Source organism: Trachemys scripta, chromosome 1 (genome assembly GCF_013100865.1).
Source record: "Trachemys scripta elegans isolate TJP31775 chromosome 1, CAS_Tse_1.0, whole genome shotgun sequence".
NCBI classification, from domain to species: Eukaryota; Metazoa; Chordata; order Testudines; family Emydidae; genus Trachemys; species Trachemys scripta.
Genome location: NC_048298.1, coordinates 335747225 through 335759818, shown reverse-complemented (window position 1 = coordinate 335759818; position 12594 = coordinate 335747225). Strand labels below are relative to the sequence as shown.

At 48.5% G+C, this 12594-nt stretch overlaps 1 protein-coding gene across 3 annotated transcripts in view; it reads left to right on the top strand.

The window, feature by feature from the left end:
- Positions 1–12594, top strand: part of C2CD3 (C2 domain containing 3 centriole elongation regulator) — an 86502-nt gene that overhangs the window by 60381 nt on the left and 13527 nt on the right. For all 3 annotated transcript variants that reach the window (XM_034759200.1, XM_034759199.1, XM_034759198.1), the window contains exons 31-32: positions 362–1427; positions 2946–3054. In XM_034759200.1, coding sequence (XP_034615091.1) covers positions 362–1427; positions 2946–3054 — 1175 coding nt within the window. The remainder of the gene's footprint in view (positions 1–361; positions 1428–2945; positions 3055–12594) is intronic.

Genomic DNA, 12594 nt, shown 5'->3' with positions numbered 1-12594 from the left:
AAAAGGTCTTGAAGTCAGTGAGTAAAAAAGGGAGGAAACTTTTTTTCCTCATAGTCAATTTTTCTCTTCCTCAATTTCATCACAGTACTTTTCATTATTCTGCCCTATACCACCCTAAACAAATTCCCTCCCCTTCTCAGTGTTTGCACCTTTCTGACATTTGTGAATGGTTATCAAGCGCCATCCCCTTCCCATTGTCCCAATTTTTATTTGACTCAAGCTTTACATAATTAGCACCTTTAATCATTCATTGCATATGTGGCTATTCACAAGTAGTGCAGCTATAGCTGCACTAAAGAGTAAAGATCAGAGTTGAAGCCTTCATCTCCTGTATGTACTGATGCTGTTTACCATCAATCAGATTTGCAGACTATAACGAAAAATACCAAAGAATCTTCAAACGTGCTTCAAGACAATATCAGAAATTCAGGCACTAAACATGCCCTTCATGTTGTATCGGATCAAAAGGATGGAGCAGTGAGAACTGAGATGCACCAAGACCAATCAAGAATGGAATCGCCAAGTGCCCACATAGATACACCATCTTTATTCTCTCTCGGAAGGTCTGCATTTGGGAGAGGTATGCTCTATGAATTTCTAGACCAAGCCGCCACTGAAAATGAGCATCCTGTGTCATTGGACCACATCCAGACAGAGGAGGATACACATGCCATCCGGTCCAACAGTGATGAAGAGTATGAAGAGGATGTCATAGAACCAAGGACTCTAAATGAAATAACTACTGTAACTGACAAAACCAGTCCCTGGTCCAGCATTGTATCTGAAGGGGAGCAGGGCCCTGACAGCCAGCCAATAGACTTGAGAAATGAGGACCAATACTCAGTGACTACTGAATGTTTCGAAAAAGGACAGAGTATAAGAAGTAGCTTTTTGTCTAGTATACCGGAGAACAACCACCCAAGTATGCCCAGCACTGCTAGATCCTGTGCTAGTCCCTATATTGAAGAAAATACTGCATGTGTAGTGAGAAAAGGCCTTGAAGGTCCAAATAGTGATACTGAAGCAACTGATTCAGAGCTGTTTCAGCCTGCACATTTACCCAAAATGCATCAAGCAGATGTTGGGTCATTAGAAAAAGAGAACGTCAATCACAAGGGAGCATTTGAAACCCAAGAAGCAGAACAAGACAAAGAGTTTCATGCAATATCTGGAGAACCATTGGATTTACCAGGCGGTGGAGATTTTGGTGTGGCCAAGACCATTGCCAGAGAAAGAAAGGAGGAAAGTAATGAGTATTTAGATGCAGACTATCAAGGTGAGGAAGGAAGTGAGTCTGATGAAGGGATGCATATTCAGAATTTATCTGCGCAGTCAGAGTCTACAAGAAATAGTGGGAGCTGCTCTGATGAGAGTCGTGAGAATCTGCCTGAAGAGTCAGAAAAGTCTGTGAAATCTAGTATTGTGTTGTATCCTTTTTTGTCTTTTTCGTCAAGTGCAGTTTGCATGCTAAAAAATAGTGAGTGGCTCTATTAGAACGTAATTGGTGATCACCACTATGATTGGGTTACATTTTCCTTTTAAACCTCTTTTTGGGGGGGTGTAAAATTATCTGCCGGTGTAAAGTTTAACAGGCAAGGATTCAACCTAACCACAATTGTGTGTTTTACCAATTTTTATGTGTGACCTTTCAAGCTCTTGTTTTAACCATTGTCTGGCAAAATGCTTCTTGTTTAAACTGTTGCTTTTTTTCCTGATTAATTTAAACTAATGTTAAAGCTGGATAGAAACTGATGGATCCCCGAAACTGGGATCCCATGTTGGTCTATCACTTGTAAGCAAATTAATGTTAGTTAACCAGAGGGTTAGTCCGTTTAAATCAAAAACTTAATTTTCAATTACAGTTGGCAATTAATATATGATCAATTCCACCCCTGCCTGCCCCCTCCCACCTGCCAGTGTCTTCCCAAACACTACATGGAGCAAACTGGATGCAGCTTTCTTTAACGGGAAAATTGTGTCTTGAACAACTCTATTGTGCATAGGTTTAACAATAGTCCCCCAATTAAGGGTCAACTTACAAACTGCATGTGTTGTAATACTTGGGCACAATTGAATGGATTAGGGTCACAGTTTTAGTCCTAACTTGTATTACTTTTGGAAATGTCAAAATTATCAAATTTAGTTTTATTGCAGGCAGTACCACCTTGTGTTGTGATCCCAGGAGACGTCACAATTTGGACCTGGCTATTATTTGAATGGGAGACCTCCAAGGAATACCTAGGAGCTGTAGGAAGTGAGGATTCAGTATGGAGTATTCTTCCCTCTTAAACCCGAATTGATGTCCCAGCAGCGTATTAGGAAGCATTGTTCTGCTGTCAGTCAGGTGATCTGTAATAGGGTTCCTGACCATTTGTGGCCATTAATTTCCATGACACTTTGTGCAAGGATTAGGTGTATTAATCTCTGTGTCTCGATCACATTTCAGTCTGGCTAATTACATCCTGCCTACATGCATTTTTCCTAACAGCTTGAACTGAAAGCTGTTTTTCACTTCTTGCCAACAAAACAATTGTGTAATGTTGATGTGCGCTATTGCAGTTTGCCATGTTTCCTTTATTTTAAAAGAGACATAAATAACTTTCTTTTTTTAACTAATGAAAAAGAGTTGCCACATTTCAGTAATGGTCAAAGTAATACCTATATTTCACATATCACCTTTTGTAAAGCATGTTGGATTTTTCAGAATAAGGCGCTACAGGAGTGTCGTATTACGTTAATGTTCTGTACTTTGTGGAGCTATGCAGCAGCGCTGAGTGATCTGAATGATAAAACATTCAGAAATTAAAAATAAATAGGATTATTTAGAAAATCATGGATCCATTAAGAACAGCTTTTGTGATGATGCTGAATCCAAATACATAACTACAGAGTTTTCTATAATTGTAAAGCACTGCAAGATGTTATTGCTTAACAGCTCTGTTCAGACCAGATCCTATTGTCATTCCTAACTTTTTTCTTCCACCCCAACATTTGGAAGTCTCCATGAGAATGCTCAATATTTCTTCTTCTTGCCCATCTGCCACAGCTAATAAAGTAAGTACAGTATGCTGAACTCTTAATCTTTTACAGTCCTATCTAAATGACAGCTCTCCTCCCTGACAAGATGTTAAAAGGAAGTTCCTTCCGCCGTTCTTTGGCTTTCAAGTTTTACGTAAGAGATCCCATAGCAATTTTCAAAAAGGGAGGTGCGAGCCTTGTTGTTCATGATGAATGTTTCCCCTCTCAGTGAAACCAGTTTCCAGTGTTCAAGGCTGTATTAGCTATGGTATTCCAGCATTTATAATAGCTGCTATATTTGCCTATGTAGTCATTGATCTGATTCTCGTGTCACACTGGGGCAAATCAGAAATAACTCCATTGAAGTCTATGAGATCTGCAGGTGCTTAGCACTTTTTAAAATCAGGCCATTCCTACTTACGCACCAAAATTCATACTAAGGTACATAACTTTAAATACCCAGTTCCTAAAATTGTACCTATAATTACTGCTAACACAATTATACTTTTTAGGTCAAGGGGCTCTGGGCTTAACAAGTGTGTTTACAGCAGAGAACTGCTCTGATCCTCAAGTGTCAGAATGTCATTCTTCAACTGACATGGAGAGAGTAGTAGAATCTTAGAAATATTCATAAATCATACAAGTAGTTTATTGGGTGCTTTTGCTATGTTTTAAAATTTCTATATGCAAAAATTTGCTTGCGATGTGCTGCTTTGTGAGGGAATAGGGGCATTATAACTTTCAGACGTCTTTAGGGTGTCGGTTTTTATGGGGACTAAATACTGTTTGCATCTGGCAATAAACACAGGAAATCAGTGTTAGTTTCCCTGGTGCAGATCTTGGTACTGCAACAGATGGGCTATTTGCTACCGCTCCCAGCAGAAGTAATGTGTTCATTCCTCTCCCTTTGACCTATGGAAACCAATGCTGAACAGAACGTTTACGTAACAAGGAACATCTTGCTTAGCTAAGCAGAACAAAAACAGGCAGAACCTAATGGCCCTGAAGTAATAAACTACCTGAAATTGGCAAACATGTTTACAGAACTGTCACTACACCTGCGATTGCTGATTTGAGTATTTATTTTTTTCTGAATTTTGCTCTCTCTGTATTAGCCAAATTGTGGCTTATTTTTAGGAGTAAAATTCTCTTTACCAGTGTTACATTGTTTCCCTGAAGTAATTAAAAATTCTCCTCCTCTGGAGCTTTCAGAAGTTTTTAGGGTCAGGTATCCTTTGATTTGACTTTCTATTTCTGTAATTAATGAATGACTTGAATGCAAGCTGTTTCCATTCAGCTAAGCACTCTTCTTTTTACTCTCCTGATCATAATATAAATAAATATCAAAGGAGCCTGTCAGTCCTAGGTTGCTTCAAAGACTCAAACTTAGAGCTTGGTTGCAATGAGCGGGCATGAATTTCCCTTATTGTTTATCAGGATTACTTTTTATGTTGTGTATGTATATTCTGGATGAAATCTGGAAGAATTTTAACAATATTCTGCTCAGAATCCATCCCCAAAACTCTCTTTCACTTAGCTTTCTGTTGCTAATCTCTGATCCAGTTCTATCTCATGAAGAACTGCTCTCTAACAGTCTTCTTCACTGCAGAGTAAATTCGGACTCTAACTTCGGTGTTGCCCCTAACCCACCTCCTGTCCACATACACAATCTCTCATCAAAGCAGACTTTGACTCCCTCAGGGAACTGATGGGCAGGATCCCCTGGGAGAATAACATGAGGGGGAAAGGAGTCCAGGAGAGCTGGCTGTATTTTAAAGAATCCTTATTGAGGTTGCAGGAACAAACCATCCCGATGTGTAGAAAGAATAGTAAATATGGCAGGCGACCAGCTTGGCTTAACAGTGAAATCCTTGCTGATCTTAAACACAAAAAAGAAGGTTACAAGAAGTGGAAGATTGGACAAATGACAAGGGAGGAATCTAAAAATATTGCTCAGGCGTGCAGGAGTGAAATCAGGAAGGCCAAATCACACTTGGAGTTGCAGCTAGCAAGAGATGTTAAGAGTAACAAGAAGGGTTTCTTCAGGTATGTTAGCAACAAGAAGACAGTCAATGAAAGTGTGGGCCACTTACTGAATGAGGGAGGCAATCTAGTGACAGGATGTGGAAAAAGCTAATGTACTCAATGCTTTTTTTTGCCTCTGTCTTCACGAACAAGGTCAACTCCCAGACTACTGCACTGGGCAACACAGCATGGGGAGGAGGTGACCAGCCCTCTGTGGAGAAAGAAGTGGTTCAGGACTATTTAGAAAAGCTGGACGAGCACAAGTCCATGGGGCCGGATGCGCTGCATCCGAGGGCGCTAAAGGAGTTAGCGGATGTGATTACAGAGCCATTGGCCATTATCTTTGAAAACTCATGGCGATCGGGGGAGGTCCCGGATGACTGGAAAAAGGCTAATGTAGTGCCCATCTTTAAAAAAGGGAAGGAGGCAGATCCGGGGAACTACAGGCCAGTCAGCCTCATCTCAGTCCCTGGAAAAATCATGGAGCAGGTCCTCAAGGAATCAATTCTGAAGCACTTAGAGGAGAGGAAAGTGATCAGGAACAGTCAGCATGGATTCACCAAGGGCAAGTCATGCCTGACTAACCTAATTGCCTTCTATGATGAGATAACTGGCTCTGTGGATGAGGGGAAAGCAGTGGACGTGTTATTCCTTGACTTTACCAAAGCTTTTGATACGGTCTCCCACAGTATTCTTGCCGCCAAGTTAAAGCTGGATGAATGGACTATAAGGTGGATAGAAAGCTGATTAGATTGTCGGGCTCAACAGGTAGTGATCAATGGCTCCGTGTCTAGTTGGCAGCCAGTATCAAGCAGAGTGCCCCAAGGGTCGGTCCTGGGGCCGGTTTTGTTCAATATCTTCATTAATGATCTGGAGGATGGCGTGGACTGCACCCTCAGCAAGTTTGCAGATGACACTAAACTGGGAGGAGTGGTAGATACACTGGAGGGTAGGGATAGGATACAGAGGGACCTAGACAAATTAGAGGATTGGGCCAAAAGAAATCTGATGAGGTTCAACAAGGACAAGTGCAGAGTCCTGCACTTAAGATGGAAGAATCCCATGCACTGCTACAGAGTAGGGACCGAGTGGCTAGGCAGCAGTTCTGCAGAAAAGGACGTAGGGGTTACCATGGACGAGAAGCTGGATATGAGTCAACAGTGTGCCCTTGTTGCCAAGAAGCCTAATGGCATTTGGGTCTGTATAAGTAGGGGCATTGCCAGCAGATCAAGGGACGTGATCATTCTTCTTCGAGTGCTTGCTCATATCCATTCCATTAGGTGTGCGCGCGCCGCGTGCACGATCGTCGGAAGATTTTCTACCCTAGCAACACCGGCGGGTCGGCTGTGGAGCCCCCTAGAGTGGCGCCTTCATGGCGCTGAATATATACCCCAGCCGACCCGGCGCCCCCTCAGTTCCTTCTTACCGCCCCTGACGGTCGTTGGAACTGTGGAGCGCGGCATAGCTGTTCTCCACTCTCCCTAGCTTAGTTAGTTATTCGCAGTTGTAGTTATAGTTATAGTTCTAGTGTTTGTAGTTTAATAGTTAAGTAGCTTTAAAGTTGTTAGATTTGTTATTATAGTCCAGGGGACTAAGGGGGTCATCTCCCCCTTTCTCCCCCGGCCGCGGGCCCGGGCTCATGCCCAGAGCTCCCGGCTTCAAGCAGTGCGCCTCCTGCGCTAAACCTATGCCCACGAGCGACCCGCACGACTCCTGTCTGAAGTGCCTGGGAGAGTCCCACCAAACAGATAAGTGCAAGATCTGTAAGGCCTTCAGACCAAGGACCAAGAAAGAGCGGGACTTTCGGCTCCGGCAACTCCTGATGGAGGCGGCACTTAGCCCGGACACTCCCTCTACGAGCCAGGCCCCGGCGCCTAGCGCCTCGGTGCGCAGTGCCCCAGCAGCACCGGCAATGCCGACAGCGCGGGTGGTGTCGGAAAAACCTCCCCGGCACCGGACCTCGTCGGCACCGCAGCAGGTACCTCAACGCCGGTCATTATCCCCGGGGCATAAAAAAGCCCATAAGACGGGGACCTCTGTGCCGAAGACGCCGGCTCCCCCAGTGCCGGGGGTAGAGCCGAGTGCGCCGGTGGAGCACCGGAAACAGGTGCCTCCAGCACTGTCGACTCCGGCACCGAGGCCGTTGAGTCCGGTGCAGATAGCGTCTCCACTGAGACCGGCGGTAATACAACTCCCGTCGACTCCGGAGACCTTCGTGGCGGCGAGAGACTTGATAGCTCTCACGGAGCCGGCACCGCCTCAACCACTGGCACCGAAGGCACCGTTGACTCGCCCGGTCCAGTCAAGGGGGAAACCTGCCTTGATGCGCCCTCCATCACAAGGGCTGGAACCTCGGCACCGGTCCAGGTCCAGAAGCAGGTCCCCACGCCGCTCACAGTCCCGGCACCGAATATCATCTCGGCACCGGTCGTACTCGCGGCCAAGATCTTCATCGCGGCACCGTTCTACGTCTCGGCACCGCTATGATCGTCGGCACTGATCAACGTCGAGACGTAGTTCTCGGCACCGCTACGGTTGACGCTCGACGTCGAGAGGCCGCTCCCGGCACCGGGCATACTCCAGGTCCTCGTCGAGGTCCAGATCTGACTCCCGGCACCGACGAGGTCATCGGCACCGGTCACGGTCCCGGCACCGATCGCCGGCACCGCTTAGAGATAGATCAACTCCGGACCGGCACCGTGCGGCACCGCAGCCCACGGGAATCGTCTCGACGCTCTCGGCACCGCCGTGGCCATCGAGATCGGTGTCCCACTCCTCGGAGGACCTCTCGAGATCGGCATATCCCCCTCAAGGGCAAGCCGAGGAACAGGACTTGGGACATTGGCGGGAGATGACAGAGGACCATTCTCATGGCCCATCTCACTGGTCGTTCTGGACCCCGTGGGCGTACCATCAGGAGCAAGGGGCTCCAATACCCTCGACCTCTCGCTCGAGTCACTCCGTCAGAAGGGCCCCGGAGTCCACCATCTCTCGGCCTCCACCAGGGGACATGGAGGCTTCTTCCGTGTCCGCACCGCCTGACGCCCTGGACCCAGGCGCAGGTGATGCTCCGGCCCAGGAACAGGGAGACCAGGACCAGCCCTTGGATCCTGTTCCACCGGAGGCATCTTCCTCTTCTTCGCCGGACGAGGCAGTGGCGGGCACATCGTGCACGGGCCCACCTCCAATAGATCTTCGGGCTCACCAGGATCTTCTGCGCAGGATGGCCCGTAATATGGACCTGCAGGCGGAGGAGGTAGTGGAGGTGCACGACCCGATAGTGAATATCCTCGGAGCGGATGCCCCATCGAGGGTAGCGTTACCCCTGATCCGCACGATACAATCTAATGCGGATACGATATGGCAAACTCCTGCCTCTATCCCACCCACAGCGAGAGGGGTGGAAAGGAAATACTTTGTCCCGTCTAAGGACTACGGGTACTTGTATACCCACCCCCAACCGTGTTCACTGGTGGTGGCATCAGTGAACGCACGAGAGCGACACGGCCAGCAGGCTGCAGCGCCTAAATCAAAAGAGGCTAAGCGGCTCGATTTGTTTGGCCGTAAGGTTTACTCAGCCACTCAACAAATTCGTAGTAAAGTTGAAGTTCCGCATGGTCTCTTTGGGGGCCATTATCCCTTCCCTCGATCCTGGAGACTGGTTCGCCGCCCTCGACATGAAAGACGCATACTTTCACATCACAATTTACCCACCTCACAGACGCTTCCTGCGATTCGTGGTAAACACGGTGCACTACCAGTTTGCAGTCCTTCCCTTCGGCCTATCCTCGGCCCCAAGAGTGTTCACGAAATGTATGGCTGTCGTGGCAGCGTACCTTCGTCGGCAAGGGATACAGGTGTTCCCGTACCTAGACGACTGGCTGGTACGCGGTCGCACCAAAGAGCAAGTTCAAGCTCACGTCCACAGAATAGTGCACACATTCAACGAGTTGGGCATCCTACTCAACAAGGACAAATCCACTCTAGAACCTACCCAGAGAATAGAATTCATCGGCGCAGTTCTAGACTCCAGACGTGCACAAGCCATCCTGCCAGACAACCGCTTTGGCACCATCATGAACCTCATTCAAGGGCTCAAGGCCTTCCCAACTACCACGGTGAGGTCGTGCCTTACCCTGCTAGGTCACATGGCTTCCTGCACGTACGTAACCAGGCATGCCAGACTTCGGCTTCGCCCACTCCAGACCTGGGTGTCATCAATATACCGTCCACATCGGGACAGCCTGAACATGGTGGTCACGGTCCCGAACTCGGTCCTGGCCTCCCTCACCTGGTGGCTAGATCACAATGTGGTCTGCGAGGGGATGCCATTTCACGCCCCACAACCCTCTCTGCACCTGGTCACAGACGCTTCATCTCTGGGGTGGGGCGCCCATCTCAACGAACACCATACCCAGGGCCTGTGGACTGCACCCCAGTTAGCCCTGCACATCAATGTTCGGGAACTGATGGCGGTGCGCCTGGCGTGCCAGGCATTTCTCAATCTCCTACGTGGCAGCTGTGTGTTAGTTCTCATCGACAACACCACGGCCATGTTTTACATCAACAAGCAAGGAGGAGCACGTTCGTCAATTCTATGCCAAGAGGCCATTCGCCTGTGGGACTTCTGCATCGCCCACTCAATCCATCTCACGGCATCGTTCCTCCCTGGAGTCCAGAACACTCTGGCGGACCGACTCAGCAGGTCCTTCCAGACGCACGAGTGGTCTATCCGTCCGGACATCATACATTCCGTCTTCCAGAAGTGGGGGTTTCCCCAGATAGACCTGTTTGCATCTCGAGACAACAGGAAGTGCCACGTGTTCTGCTCCCTACAAGGTCGAGCTCCGGGCTCCCTCTCGGATGCGTTTCTCCTTCCCTGGAAAGACCACCTGTTTTATGCATTCCCTCCGTTTCCTCTGGTCCACAAGGTACTGCTCAAATTGCGCAGAGACCAGGCACAGGTAATTCTGATCGCTCCAGCGTGGCCGAGACAACATTGGTACTCCACACTGTTGGAACTCTCGGTTCAGACACCGATCCCGCTTCCATTATGTCCGGATCTCATCTCTCAGGACCACGGCCGGTTGCGTCACCCCGACCTGCAATCACTCCACCTCACGGCGTGGCTGCTCCATGGTTCACCCAGGCAGAGCAGCAATGCTCGCACTCTGTCCAACAGATTCTGCTAAGCAGTAGGAAATCCTCAACACGGACCACGTACCTGGCCAAGTGGAAGCGGTTCTCCTGTTGGTGCGAACAACGAGCCACGTCCCCGTTGCAGGCACCCATTCCTCTCATTTTGGAATATCTCCTCTCCCTAAAACAGCAGGGGTTGGCGATATCTTCAATTAGAGTTCACCTGGCCGCTATATCGGCCTTTCACCCAGGGGAACTCGCGTCCTCAGTATTCTCTAACCCGATGGTCGTTAGATTCCTCAAGGGCTTAGACCGGACGTACCCACAACAGCGTCATCCCGTCCCGACGTGGGATCTCAATCTGGTTCTCTCCAAACTCACAGGTCCTCCATTCGAACCACTAGCCACCTGTTCACTTTTGTACCTATCCTGGAAGACAGCCTTCCTCGTAGCCATCACCTCAGCAAGGCGCGTTTCTGAACTCAGGGCACTTACATCCGAGCCCCCTTATACAGTTTTCCATAAGGATAAAGTGCAGCTTCGTCCACATCCTGCCTTTCTCCCTAAGGTGGTTTCTCCATTTCATATCAACCAGGACATATTTCTCCCGGTCTTTTATCCCAAACCACATGCCACTCGCCAGGATCAACGTTTGCATTCCCTGGACGTAAGAAGGGCCCTGGCCTTCTATATTGACTGCACAAAGCGCTTTAGAAAGACGACGCAACTCTTCGTTGCAGTGGCCGACCGAATGAAAGGCTCACCGGTCTCCTCACAACGCCTATCCTCCTGGATTACGTCTTGCATCCGGACTTGCTATGACCTGGCAGGTGTCTCAGCACCGCACCTCACCGCTCACTCCACGAGGGCCCAAGCCTCCTCGACTGCTTTCCTGGCACATGTTCCGATACAGGACATTTGTAGAGCGGCGGTTTGGTCATCAGTCCACACGTTTACAGCTCACTATGCACTAGTGCAACAGTCCAGGGATGATGCTGCATTCGGATCAGCGGTTTTGCACTCAGCAATGTCTCACTCCGACCCCACCACCTAAGTTGGGCTTGGGAGTCACCTAATGGAATGGATATGAGCAAGCACTCGAAGAAGAAAAGACGGTTACTCACCGTTGTAACTGTTGTTCTTCGAGATGTGTTGCTCATATCCATTCCAAACCCGCCCCCCGTCCCCACTGTCGGAGTAGCCGGCAAGAAGGAACTGAGGGGGCGCCGGGTCGGCTGGGGTATATATTCAGCGCCATGAAGGCGCCACTCTAGGGGGCTCCACAGCCGACCCGCCGGTGTTGCTAGGGTAGAAAATCTTCCGACGATCGTGCACGCGGCGTGCGCACACCTAATGGAATGGATATGAGCAACACATCTCGAAGAACAACAGTTACAACGGTGAGTAACCGTCTTTTCCCCTCTATTCGGCATTGGTGAGGCCTCATCTAGAGTGCTGTGTCCAGTTTGGGGCCCTACACGAAGGATGTGGGAAAATCGGAAAGAGTCCAGCAGAGAGCAACAGAAATGGTTAGGGGTCTGGAGCACATGACTTATGAGGAGAGGCTGAGGGAACTGGGATTATTTAGTCTGCAGAAGAGAAGAATGAGGGGGGATTTGATAGCTGTTTTCAACTGAAAGGGGGTTCCAAAGAGGATGGATCTAGACTGTCTCAGTGGTACCAGATGACAGAACAAGGAATAACGATCTCAAGTTGCAGTGGGGGAGTTTTAGGTTGGATATTCGGAAAAACTTTTTCACTAGGAGTGTGTTGAAGCACTGGAATGGGTTACCTAGGGAGGTGGTGGACTCTCCCTTCTTAATGGCTTTTAAGGTCAGGTTCGACGAAGCCTTGGCTGGGATGATTTAGTTGGGGATTGGTTCCTGCTTTGAGCAGGGGGTTGGACTAGATGACCTGCTGAAGTCCTTTCCAACCGTGATATTCTATGATCCCAGTTTGATGTTGCGCTGGCTGTCTCGGCTGGGGATGCAGCTTTCACTCCTGCTGGTAACCCACCATTTTGCAGTGAGGACGGAGGCTAAATCACTTGAGTGCTGGTGGTTCTCTAGTGCCTTCCCACAAATCACCCTATGTGCCCAGATGGACAAACAAGTTCTTCCACAATTCACTGGGAAAGAATTGGTGGCTAACGCTGAGCACCCCTGGGAAGCTGTGAGTACCTGCAACACCAGTGCAAATCAGTGAGGGCTGAGGGGATTCCTTTCTTCACAGGATCAGACCTTTAGGCAGTAAATTCCTCAGGGGAATGCCCTTGGTGATTTACAAATACGTAAGGAGAGATCCACACCTATGACTTCATAAATAATAAAATACTGTTGTTTGAATCCACTCTTTATCCAGCTACTAAATGAATAGTTAAAGTTAGAACATAGAAACGCAAGCCTGAATGAG